This window comes from Saccoglossus kowalevskii, chromosome 22 (assembly GCF_978046115.1).
Source record: "Saccoglossus kowalevskii chromosome 22, keSacKowa6.1, whole genome shotgun sequence".
Classification (NCBI taxonomy): domain Eukaryota; kingdom Metazoa; phylum Hemichordata; class Enteropneusta; family Harrimaniidae; genus Saccoglossus; species Saccoglossus kowalevskii.
This window is the reverse complement of record NC_140662.1, coordinates 5,227,672-5,240,389: the sequence shown is the minus strand read 5'-3', so window position 1 is coordinate 5,240,389 and position 12,718 is coordinate 5,227,672. Positions and strand designations below refer to the sequence as shown.

Sequence of the window (12,718 nt, the reverse complement as noted above, 5' to 3'; positions counted from 1 at the left end):
AAATGCTTGTATAATACAGATTGTCATTACATGTGTCCAATATTAAGATGCATTGTGATGAACACAATACTTTTAAAAGTATAAGTACCCACGGTTTGCAGTGCTGCATTACACAATGGAATATTCTGTGCTGTTCTCTGAAATATTTTTAAACAAATAATTAATTATCAGTATGATTATATTTTTGAGAAAAAAATACTTGTTTGATTGGGCCTAGTTATGCCAGTATAGCGCATTAAATTACCATTTGATAGAAAGATGACTACACTTCTGTGGCAAAAATGCACTATGTGACAGCACTTGCATGTTCAATTTGCATATAAAAAAAAAACAGATCAGGAGAGACAGCAGTGACATTCAATGTCGAGAACTGTCGCCTGGCACAAAAACATTCAAAAAAAAAGTTGAAAATATATTACCGCCCCCCCCCCCCTTCCTCTCCCAATAGTATTTCCATTAACTGGAAAACGAGAATTTAAAGATATCACAAAATATACACATCTGTTAGAGGTCCAACTAAGGGAGCGATAAATCAGATATAAAAGCAATCACTCTTGCGGTTTTCAAGATAAAGACAACAATAACCATTTTCCCCACTCATGAATAGTAGTGGATAATTTGGTAATGTCTCATTTCACCTGGACAGGAAACGTATCCACCACCAATGCCAAAAGGTCATGTATTGAACTTTTAACAGGCAGAGTGAAAGGAAGTGTGTCATTCTAAAAACATGATAACGCCTCAATCTGCTTACATATCACACTATCTTATCCCCATTTCATTTTTCTGGAATTGCAAGTCAAAGTAAGACTTCAATTGTATGTGCACAAGGTGTAGTTATAAGTTGACACAAACCCAATTCAACATTGGATGGTAGGGAGCGCTATTGTTGTTGCCAGGAAACCATTTGGCTTTCAATTTCACATCTCATTTCTTCTACCTCGTACAGTCAGCTAGCAAAACTATGAAAATCTGCATTTTGTCAGACATACATATAAATAATCATATTTTCATTTTAGAACACTGGCAGAAATTAACAATTTGATTCTGACTTCTCTTTTCTTTTTTTCTTTCAGCCTCAGGATATTATAGATTCTCAATGTCACACGTTTAGAATCAAATCTTACAGACATCCCAGAAACTGTGATCTATGTAAACAGATTATATGGAGCGACGCTGTACAATGTAGAGGTAAGCAATAACAAACAAATATCTGTAAAATTGAAAGTGAATAATCTAGGAGTAGTATTGCAAGAACACTGCCAAGTCTGTGTGCAAATACATTACTTGTTACGTATAATGTTAACTTATAATTGAGGTCAAAGTGACCATGATACTTTTAGTGCAAACTTTGTATTATCGTAAAAGTTTATATTTGTGCATCTCCCAATCTTGATTTTACTGATTTTTCAGGGTATAAAGAATTTTTGAAATGTTTTGCAGCATGATACAAATTACAATGAAATACATTTTTATGGATGATCATTTTTTGTTGTCTCTGTATTGAATGTATAAATATTAATATTATTCTCTCTATAGTAACCCCCACAGCACCCATAGTTTTCATTGTGAAGGGATAATTTACACATTTGATTCCCTTTGTAGGAAATTAAGATCAGTAATAATATTGATTTTTCCCTATGTCATCATTTGATCAAAATTAATTGGGTAGTCATTTACAGCATTGCCTATAGAGGGCGCTGTATTTCAATGAGGTGACCCCATTCTCTTAAAAGAACGTACACAAGTTTTGGCAGTGCTCTATCTTCTCCAGGTTTAGTAACTTATGTTGTCAGCAATTATATTGTGATATTATATGGTATATTTTGATTAACTGCTACTTGTATGTTTTTTTTGTATTACAGTGTGTAAATATGCCTGCCACAAGAAGTGTGAATCCAAGGTGAGTGAACTTTTATGTAACTCTACTTCACCGTAGTGACAGCCAGTGAAATTAATGCCAGTCCATATGCCCTAGATTGGTAACTTTCCAGTTGGGCTGATACAAATTAAAACTTGCATCCCCTGTGGTCTAGTATCAGTTCGTGCATGGTCTGCTTCGATATAAATTTGTAAAATGCAATTTTATTAATTAATATTATTTCATGATAAAGTTGGACATCATTCTTTTCTGATAGCTGGTATAAAGATAGTGCAACAAAAAATGAAATTTGTTTTGTGTTTCAGCAGAATGTTGAGTTTTTCTGGGGCTTAGTAAGACGTAGTATTGTAAAATAAACTTTAATGCAGGGTGACTTTCTGGCAGGACTGGTATAATTTGAAAGTTCCCTGGTGTCTGATAAACAATTTTGACTGTCATAACTACATGTGAACATAGTCTAAATGATTTATTTGTGGTTCAGAATAACCAGATTGTCGGTGCTGATTGTATTACTGGTATAACCCCTTGTACATATCTTTGTGGTTTGTGGTAGGGAATATGAACACATTGACAGCTTGTGTAATATACGACTTATACATTTCAGAATGTCTGTGTCATCATTTGCAGCAGATATTGCCATTTTCGACCTTTTATCTTGAAAGAATGGTTTTCAAGCGGACATTGACGTTTTGGGTTGATTTAATTCCAAACTCAAAATGTGTCACTCTCCAATCCTGTTATCAAATTTACAATTCTGTAAATGAACAACAATAGAATTGTTTTGAACGACTGTTGGGTCTCGTTTTCAACCAAATCGTCAACTTCAGAAAATTGCTTAATATAAAGTATTATTACCCCGGTACCCTGAAATGCAGTGAATAAATTGCATAAAAAAAAGGCTTATTTATTGAAAGGACTTAAAATTGTTCTCAGGATAATGAAACACATCAAAGAGTTTTATGTAGTCGCTTTATGTTTGTCACAAAATACATAAATCAGGCTTTTTAATTGGTAGATGTAAAATCAGAACTAGTGTGAATTGGAGTGGCTTAGTCAGCAGGTGACTTCAACATGGTTTTTACGATTACATGGTTTCCCACAAAACTTTTATGGACTATTGCATAACTCAGCTTGAGAAAAATTTGTTATGACTAGGTTTTAGTGTCCTGCATATTAATTTCCACCTTCTGATTGTCCATTTCCCGACTATTGAGGGCGGTGTTTCAGTGTTGATATCAGTCAATTTTTTTTCCTCCATGGATCATTTCTCCTAAGGAATTTTTTCGTTTGTTAGTAGATGAGTTGTGTTTTTCCAGTCATGCATCGGGAAATAAGAAAAACAAACCAAGTTAGAAAATACAACAACTAGTTATTAACAAGTGTCAGATGTGTTCATAAAAAAAGTTTAAATTGCTTTAGGAATGCAAGTGTTTAACACAGTGTTTTGAACCAGACACTGGTAGGTTAATATAGTTAATAATTTAATATGTGAATCTGATTTAAATGGTTAATACAGGTTGTGTTCAATATAGGTTCCATATGTGGAGATAATGAATTTTTCTTAAATATGAACATATGCCATCAACTTAAGATTTGACAAAAAAAATTTCATTTAAAGAAATGTGACTCTACACTCTATATACATGTACTATGTACTATATACTATATATATATATATATATTTGGTGTTTTACAAAATATATTAAACTGTTGTTATGCTATTTTATGCCTTGGAGAATGTGGGTGAATAGGATCTTGGTTTGTAATCAATTACCGTAGGTTGTTTTCTTAATTGACCCCCTAGATTGAATCTTCCCATCACCTAATTAATTACTGTACATATGTGCCTGTATTATGTAATGTAATCATACATGTATGTACTAGTAGCAGGTTCCCCTAAGGCATTATGATAGTTCATGCATTACTGATTGACCCCCCCCCCCAGGTTATAGGGCATATGGAAATATGCAATACAACTACATGTACATGTATGCATGTAGTAAAGAAAGATGTGTTCTGGATTCTTTACATTTTGGTGTTAGTATATTGTGGGAAACATTTTTTTAATTTTGATACAGAGCAACTGGAGAGTGAGCGAGTGAATGACTGTCTTTGGGAGTTACTGTGAAAGGCAGTGATTGACTGACTGACAGATTGATAGAGTTGCTGTGATTCTCTGGAAGGTTGTGAGTGAGTGGGTGAGTGAGTGAGTGAGTTAGTGACTGAGTTAGTGACTGACTGACTGACTGACTGACTGAGTTAATGTGCGAGTGACTGAGGAAGGCAGTGAGGGAGGGAGGGAGTGGCTATAAACTAACTTTTAACTAACTCACTGACTGAATGACATTATTTCCTACTGGAGGACATTACAGGATGTTCTTGATTCTGGAATTTCCAAGTTATGTTGAAAAAATGTGTTCATTTCAATTAGTTTGTCATTGAACCAATTTATTTCAAATTAATTAGTATGTTGTACAGCCATTGGGGCTCCATTCAAGAATGATGACCTCCTGTTGGATTGTACCAATTACAGTTATTTGCAGAATTCATTATTAGGTCGTCTTCGTAAACTATGCTGAACTTGACAGAGTTTTCTAGTTGCTGCAATTTAATTAATGTTCTGGTATTAAGGTCAGAACTCAGCTGGACATGTGAAACATAATTATCTGTTCACAATTTCCATGCATGATCACCTGCACTTCCTTTTACGCTGAGTGACCTGACCACAGAGTGTCAGTTCTATGCACTTAGAACATATGGACACGTCATTCCATCTGGTTTGAGACAAGCTGCAATATCTTCTCGATCATCAGATGTTATTTAAACTGCAGGAATTTTCAAAATATCCTAAACATTTTTTTTTTCATTCAAAGGGCCTGAGGCTTTAATCTGCTCAGTAAATAAATACAATCAAATTTGTTGTTTGAAAATCTTGCTATAAGATGAAAACTGTTTGTTTGTTTGTTTGTCTTCTCCACATGCTCTTACAGTGTTGGAACTTTCTCTCAGAAAGTACTAGAAACATTATCAATGAATTAATCATCAGTCTAGTACTACTTTATTTTTAACAGAAAAAAAAAACTCTGCTTCTGCACGTAATGTTGGCTTTAGAATTTGCATGCTACTTTTGTTGGTGATTTAATTATTTTCCCAGTGATTGACCTGTGTTATTCAAAAATCCATGTTTTGAATTACATGTACGTGACAGGGCTGTGTGACCATCTTCATGTCATAAAGACATTATGGAAAGTTTAATGCACTATCCTGGGGTCAGGCAGGTCCAGTCGAATACAAGCACATTTGTACCTTTACCAATTAAAGTGCATCTGTTTGTCAATGAATATCTGCCTTCATTGACAAACCATTGGGTCTGTGCTATATTCACCCAGAGTAGCGGTCATCTGTTCCTTAATGGTGTTCAGCCCCAGGTAGGATTAGATCTTGAGTGTCCCAATCATGGGTTCTGTGTGTAGCTAGTATTGTACATTTTGTATCAGTTTTATTTTGTGAGAGACATTTCTTGTGTATATGATTTCATAGTAAGTCAACTCAAATCAAACTTTTGAATCCACAAACCTTGTTTTTATGCTAAAGTCATTGAAAGCTAGTTTACATTTTTTATGAGCACCACACCACCTATTGTAAATTAACAGCCAATATGTCGTATATTGGCGATTTCTGTAGAAAATATCATGCATTGGTGTCTCACCTGATGTTTATTTCCTTAATTTTACGATATTATTATAAGAATACATGTTGGTGAATTTCAAATAAATTATTGAAATGCACTTTATATAAATACTGTTTTTACTTATACATACAATTTAAAAAAAATTTGGTTAAGACCTGTAAGCAGTAAATGGTACATTTGGTAAATAATTATCAAAGAAATCATAAAAAATACTTTGATTTCAATTTGGTTATAACCTGGATTGATTCCAGATTTCAGCTATCCGGTGTCATTTCCGTTTGTGAAGTGATTATAGAATGAAGGATTGCTTCCTGGGACGAAACAGAATATTTTAATGTTTACAGAATGATACGATTCTGATTGATAACCTGTATGCTGCTTTTAAATTAGTTGGCTTTACAGTTTATACTGTAGGTCATAGTGTCACCACACATCAGAAAATTTCAAATCTTTCTGAATATTTGACATTTCAGAATGAATATTGCATCATGGGATATTGTGTACAAACAAACTGTTTTACACGTGTTGTATACTGTAAAGTAATTTAATTTTGTAAGACAATTGTAAGTTTTGTGAAGACATTTCAAAATCTTTACAGAAAGTTTGACATATCAGTATTAAACTAACACTAGGGAATGCAGATTTTACAAATGGGGGAGGGTGTTCACATTCATTGCAGATAAAAATAATTTTCAAGACTCCATAGCCAATGAGAAATTAAGTAAATTTGGTCCAAAATAATAATAATAAAAAAAAAAAAAAAAAAAAAATCAGTACCGATATATACATAATGTTGCACAAAAAATTCTGGCGGTAAATATCAGTGATGAATACCATACCCAAGGTAAAACAGACACTGTTATTTGCATAGTCAGTGTTAATTAAAATGAAAGTATCAATTTCAATAAATACTATTGCAAACAGGATTACTTGACTTAAAATTGATCATATACTGTAAAATGTCAAATTTTAGAGAAAATAATGAAATTTTGTATCAGTGAGAATTTCTCTTGGGTACTATGACTTTTGTGAAATGTCCTCACAAACGTCATCCAATCTTGAAAATTGACACATGGAACTTTCAGTATTATAAACTCAAATTCCAAAAGTATGATCGCTTCCTTATAATGTAGAAAATGATGTGTCCCTTTATGGAGCCGGTAACATTTTCACGGTAACATGTCAGGTAAAAATATAAGGTTAAATCTTAGGTTAATTATAGCTTAATTAGGGTTAAGACTCGGTTGACTCTGGTGGGTATATCAGCCCAAGGCTCCCGTAGTGCTTTCAAAAATCCACATTCAATTGATTTCGTTATTAGTCCCCGTTCGGACGAAGTCCGAAAACGGGGACTTATAATTCGGTCTCCGTGCGTCCGTGTGTCCGTGTGTCCGTCCGGAGTCATATCTCAGAATCCCTTGGACCAATTCCGTTCATTCTTTGCATGTGCCTAGTACTTTATATGGGACATATGCACATGCAGTGGTTTAGCGATTCGATTCAAAATGGCTGACTGGCAGCCATCTTGTTTTTTGAAAATGTTGTATTTTGGACATGCTTTGTCAGTTTTCATTCAAACTTGGTACATAGATTATACATGTTAGGATACATGTCCATGATGATTTATTTCACAATTGGATCAAAGATGGCCGACTGGCAGCCATCTTGTTTTTTGAAAATGTCGTATTTTGGACATGCTTTGTCAGTTTTCATTCAAATTTAGTACATAGATCATACATGTTAGGATACATGTCCATGACGATTTATTTTGCAATTGGATCAAAGATGGTCGACTAGCAGGCATCTTGTTTTTGTTTTTTTATGCGGTATCTTGGACGTGCTCTGTCAGTTTTCATTCAAATTTGGCACATACATGTACTTTATACATGTTAGGATGCATGTCCATGACAATTTGTTTCAAAATCTGGTCAAGGATGGCTGATTGACAGCCATCTGACTTTTTGGCCTTACTACTATATTTCCACAATTTATGTACCATTTTCATTCGTATTTGGCACATACATCATACATATCAGTGTGTTTCATAATCAGATCAAAGATGGCTGAATAACGGCTGTTCTTATTTTGGCCATATTACTATGACACGAAACACGTGTTTTGATGTAAATAAACAATCTGTTGTATACGCCACTTGGAACTCAAGTTTCAAGGACAGGCTCGCGACAACCCCTCCGCTTTAATATGACGAGCACAAAGAGAACTTAACGGGGACTGTGTCATTTTCAATGACTTGTTTAAGTTGCCTGATTAGTCATGTCTTGAAAGGTTACCGGTACCGGTAATATTTTAGAATTTAGTTTTTAAGGCAAAAAAATTCGTTTTTTTTTTTACTCTGCCTGAAGGGATTGGCTTGAAATAGCTGGTCATTTTGATGGAATGAAATTGTCACACAGTCTTGCATCCCATTAATCAAATTAAGTACAAAACAAACACATATCTGAAAATATTAGTTCATGTGAGCACGCGAGATTGTGAGTATTGGGGTTCATCTCCCCTATTAGGTAAGCATAAACCTGTTTACAATGAATCATGCACATTTGCAAAAATTCTCACAAATTCCATGAGTCCTGAAAATTAATGAAATATTTCATTGGCATCTTAAAAGCAGCAAGTCAAAATAATATTTGCAAAATTTTGACCTTGCAAATCCTTCATAATTATGAAATTTTGATAATTTCTAGTTACAAAAACGGTTTAGCAGATGTCCATGCTTTGAGTTGTTAAGCTCTCCTAAGAGTCGAAGCTTGCTGGTCTGTAATTGGGTTCTTTGTCGGTTTATCTAAGTAATAAATATACAAGAAGCTCTTAATATAATATATGTATGGATTCACATTTACTGTCCACATCAAGTAATTTTCTCACCACTGACAATTTTATGAAAATATATTCTTTGTCAGAACTGAAACAGTTTTTAGCATCAACTGATTAAAATATGATCCTAGTTTGGGCTTTATTTTTTTTATTTTTTTTTAAATATGTTTTTAATTACAGTATTTATTTTTATCATACTTTTTCTTTCACTTTATTTTATTTCAATTTATTACTTATTTGCTTGCATATTTTTAAAAGTGTTGCATAATGTAAAATAAGATGTATAATAATAATAAAAACAATTACAAAATTATTACATCACGATAAATCAGATTGTACATGTAGTTAGTATGTTTGCCTTGCATTTATAGGAAGGTCCTGGGTTTGAGTCCCCAAGGCAACTGTTTACTCAGCACTATATAACACCCAACGATAGGCTTGGGAGACTGGTTTGCACTAGCAACATCAGGAAGGCCAGCAGTGGGAATGCCACCTGGCACAAAAATTTGAAGAAAAAAAAATTTTAAATGGGCATTTCTTTTGGAAGTTCAGGATGATCATAAAGGCATCAAAGCTATTGCCTTATGTCCAATGATTTTGTTTAGGTTCCCTTATGATATTCTTTATTTTATTCTTATGGGCCATTTTATAAATTAATGCCGTTCTGTAGTAATTAGTATTGTAGTGACTAAAAGTACTTGCTTACTTTTCGCTATATTTTGATGTACTTTTTGTTTAATTTCTGTCTTTAATGGACATAAATTATAATGACTTACAGGTGTCGACACATACTGTGGAGAAAATTAACTTGCCATTAAAGTTAAACATTTTAATTGGAGCACTTAAATCATTTTACAAATTAGCATGGTTGCTTAATTGTGTGAACACGTATAGTGGTCACAAAACTAATTTTGAAAATGTATACGCATAGTTTTGTGTAACATTGACAATTAAATAGGTACTGGCTATCAGCAGATACAAACAACTTGATAAAAAATCAGTGTTGTGTCAAAACAATATTATTAATATTCACTTTTTCCCAATTGGGAATTCCTTTGGATGCTATTTTATGCAGCAATATGTGTAAATATTAATTGTGAATATCACTGTATAGTTATTTTCTCAAATTGGTTTTATTTTCGCTGACAGGAGATATTAAAAGTAAATAAGTTATCAATAGAATGTATTGTTTCCTTGACAACCCATTGAATTTAAAACCTAGTATCTATGCAACATTAAATTCACTAAAACTAAACTAAAATGAATATTACTTATTTTACATTATTTGACAGCTGAGCAGGAAATGTGTATGGAGACTTGCGTAAACCGCTTAAGTTTTACTGCTAGGAATATTCATAATTTGACGATTTTACAGCAAAAGTTAATGACACTCCATGTCGTAAGACCCCAGAGAAAATTTCCACTACTGCAAGATTTCATGATTTTCACTGATATGTGATATTCATGAAAATTTGTCTCATGAAATAAAAGCAGTTAATAACAAATATTTTACCACGACGCATAGTTGTAATGTTTTTAATTGGGATTCTGGTTTTTTGTTGTCATTGCTGTTAGTTGTGTTGTATTATTTGTGATTTTAATCAATATCAAAATACTATCTCTTCCACGGATATTTAAATCTAGTAAGCACATCGTATTAGTCTGATGAGTGGTGTCCCTGTTTAAACTTTGAGTTTAAGGAGAGTCAGTTCATCATTGTGATTGTAGTTGTGTCTTTAAATGTATAGTTGCCTAGCAACAGCTCACATTCATTCAATGAACTTGACAGATTCAATAATGTTTTGAGTGGTTGTATTATTTCATATTTCCAGTTATGATATAAAAATTATTTTCACTGGTAAGCTTTTTTGGCCATCAAAATAATTATGCTGAATTTGAATTGTCTGTGTGCTTTTTGGACTTATTTTGTTTTCCATCAAAATTTAAATTCTGTATTTAATCTGAAAAAATAAATGAATTAATTTGAATTATCCATGCAGAAGATGAGATTGTTCATCAAAATTGATCACAAAGTCGTAACATATTTGGATCATAATTTAGAAAGTGGCAGTAGCAGAATAATGTAAAACATTTCAAAAAAATCAAACAAGGTCTGTGGCTATGAAAAGTCAGAGGTCACATTATTGTACTCTGGATAAGAAGACTTAATTGTTGGATATTTAATTGAAAATGTGTTTTGATTCTTTGGAGAACTGGATGTTGAACTTCAGTTTAATCTTTGACATATGGTAATGAGTTTGGAAAGTCAGCCAATCTGATCCTGGTAAGATGGTTACGAATCTGACATACCAAGCATATTTTAAGATACTGACTGGGATGGCATATGGTATGAGTTGTGAAGTGAGTTAGGGTGGAGTTAGAAGCTTGAGTTATGAAGCACTAGCTTTAACTATTGCCGACATTTCCATAGTTGGCGTGGCACGAGCTACGGTAATCAACATTTTCAATAATATCGCATTTCATAATATCAAATAATTTCTAGAAATATTACCAAGTCATCATTATAGAGCAACTTTTATTCTTCTCACATTGGGGTTTAATAATTTTATAAATCATTAAAAATTTAACCAGATATATAGAAACAAGCATTTCCATTGTTATAACTGGGGAGTTCTTATACGTTAACACTTCCTTAAAAATTAAATAATTATTTTTAAAATAATTAATAATTACTAGTAGTTATTAAGATGAGTTAATAAATGTTTAACCTTATTAAACTCACCAAGTTTTATATAACTTCTTAGACTAATTTGCATATTTTCTGAAACTCTTACTCAATGCGACTCTTGAAAGCGGCTCGGTGTTGAGCATGAAACACCTGACTTTATTTGACACAGAGATGATATTGACAATTCTTGGAAGTGTTATTGATCTACCAGTAAGAAGTCAAGTAATTAAAATTAAACCGTGAACTTTCAAAACTTTGAAATTTATGCTTAGTATTCTTTTAAAAGACAGTCCTCTTACTAGAATCTTTCAAAATTTGTTTGTTATCTTTTTTTCAATAGAGTCAGAAAAAATATTTGTTTTGGTAATCATGTGCATTTATAAAAATAGGTATTTTTTGAATTTATTGGAATCTAATTTTTTCTTGCTATTATAAATTTTAAAATAGAGTTTGAATGATAATCTGTATCTGGAGATGTCTCTTCTTTAATTTGAAATTTGATATTTGGAATCGTTTATTTTTTTAAATTTGTTGTTTAAACTTAATTCCAGCAGCTGGAACATCTCAGCATGTCTTGGCAGGATCACTGTAATCACTGTGTGGGATATTTTCTATCAGAGGTCATAGTTAATTAATACTAATTCTTTGTTTTGGATAGTTGCTTTCAGAGGTCACAGTTAATTAATACTAATTTCAGCTGATTTACTGCATCAACGATTTTCTGTTTTTTGTAAATGATCTGATATTTTCATTGCTGGTAGTAGGGGGCCAATTGAATTTGTTGGATGAGATTCTTAAGAAACTAGGATGGAGACAGTCATACATTTTCACTCTTCAAAATATTACTTAAAATTACTTAGGGTTTATGTTACCTTATTGTGTCTGGTATAGAGTTGATATTTTTAGAGATTAGACCCAGTGATAATAGATGGTTCTTATACTTTTGATAGTTTAGACACACTGCATCTCTGGATGAAAACATACCATTAATATACGCAATTATGCATGCATCCTTTGGGAGTGTCTGCATACCTGCATACTTTAGTGATAATACATTTCATGTATATCTGTTGTACAATAATGGTTATACATGTAGGTGGTTATATCGCTATTTTGTGTGATATCTTTAGCGTGATGGCCGGAGGTGAATAATGAGAATATTGGATGAGCAAAATCTTTACATTTGTACATTACCTGTTAGATCCACCAAAAACACATCCAAAGTGAATGCTTTTCTCTCGCACTTCATATCTGTGGCACAAACACACACAGGGTCAGGAATGACCAAATTCCCTTTTGTTTTGCGGTGATCAAATATGTTTATTCAGGCGTACTCAATGCATATACTATTATAAAAGTTTTTTTAATGTTTTTCCTGTTTCTGTCAGAAATTGTTGCAGATGCACCACTTTTAAAAACTGTTGTCTCCTGCAGAAATTACTTATCTATTCACACCTATTGAAATTTTGATTTAAAACTTTCAGAAATTTATAGAAAAACTTTTGCATTAAGATTGAGGTTTACCAAATTCTAATTTAATTTATGTACAAGTTGGAAAAGATCAATATTATATTTTCTTCATATTTAACATTGAATTTGAATCCAATATTGTAAACTACTGAAT

General features: G+C 32.7%; 1 protein-coding gene across 8 annotated transcripts in view; it reads left to right on the top strand.

Annotated features, from left to right (window-relative positions):
• The window catches only part of LOC100370078 (tensin-1-like), a 144,738-nt gene that overhangs the window by 80,224 nt on the left and 51,796 nt on the right, over positions 1–12,718 (top strand). For all 8 annotated transcript variants that reach the window (XM_085495524.1, XM_085495522.1, XM_085495523.1 and 5 more), the window contains exons 2-3: positions 1,077–1,191; positions 1,866–1,903. In XM_085495524.1, coding sequence (XP_085351650.1) covers positions 1,077–1,191; positions 1,866–1,903 — 153 coding nt within the window. The remainder of the gene's footprint in view (positions 1–1,076; positions 1,192–1,865; positions 1,904–12,718) is intronic.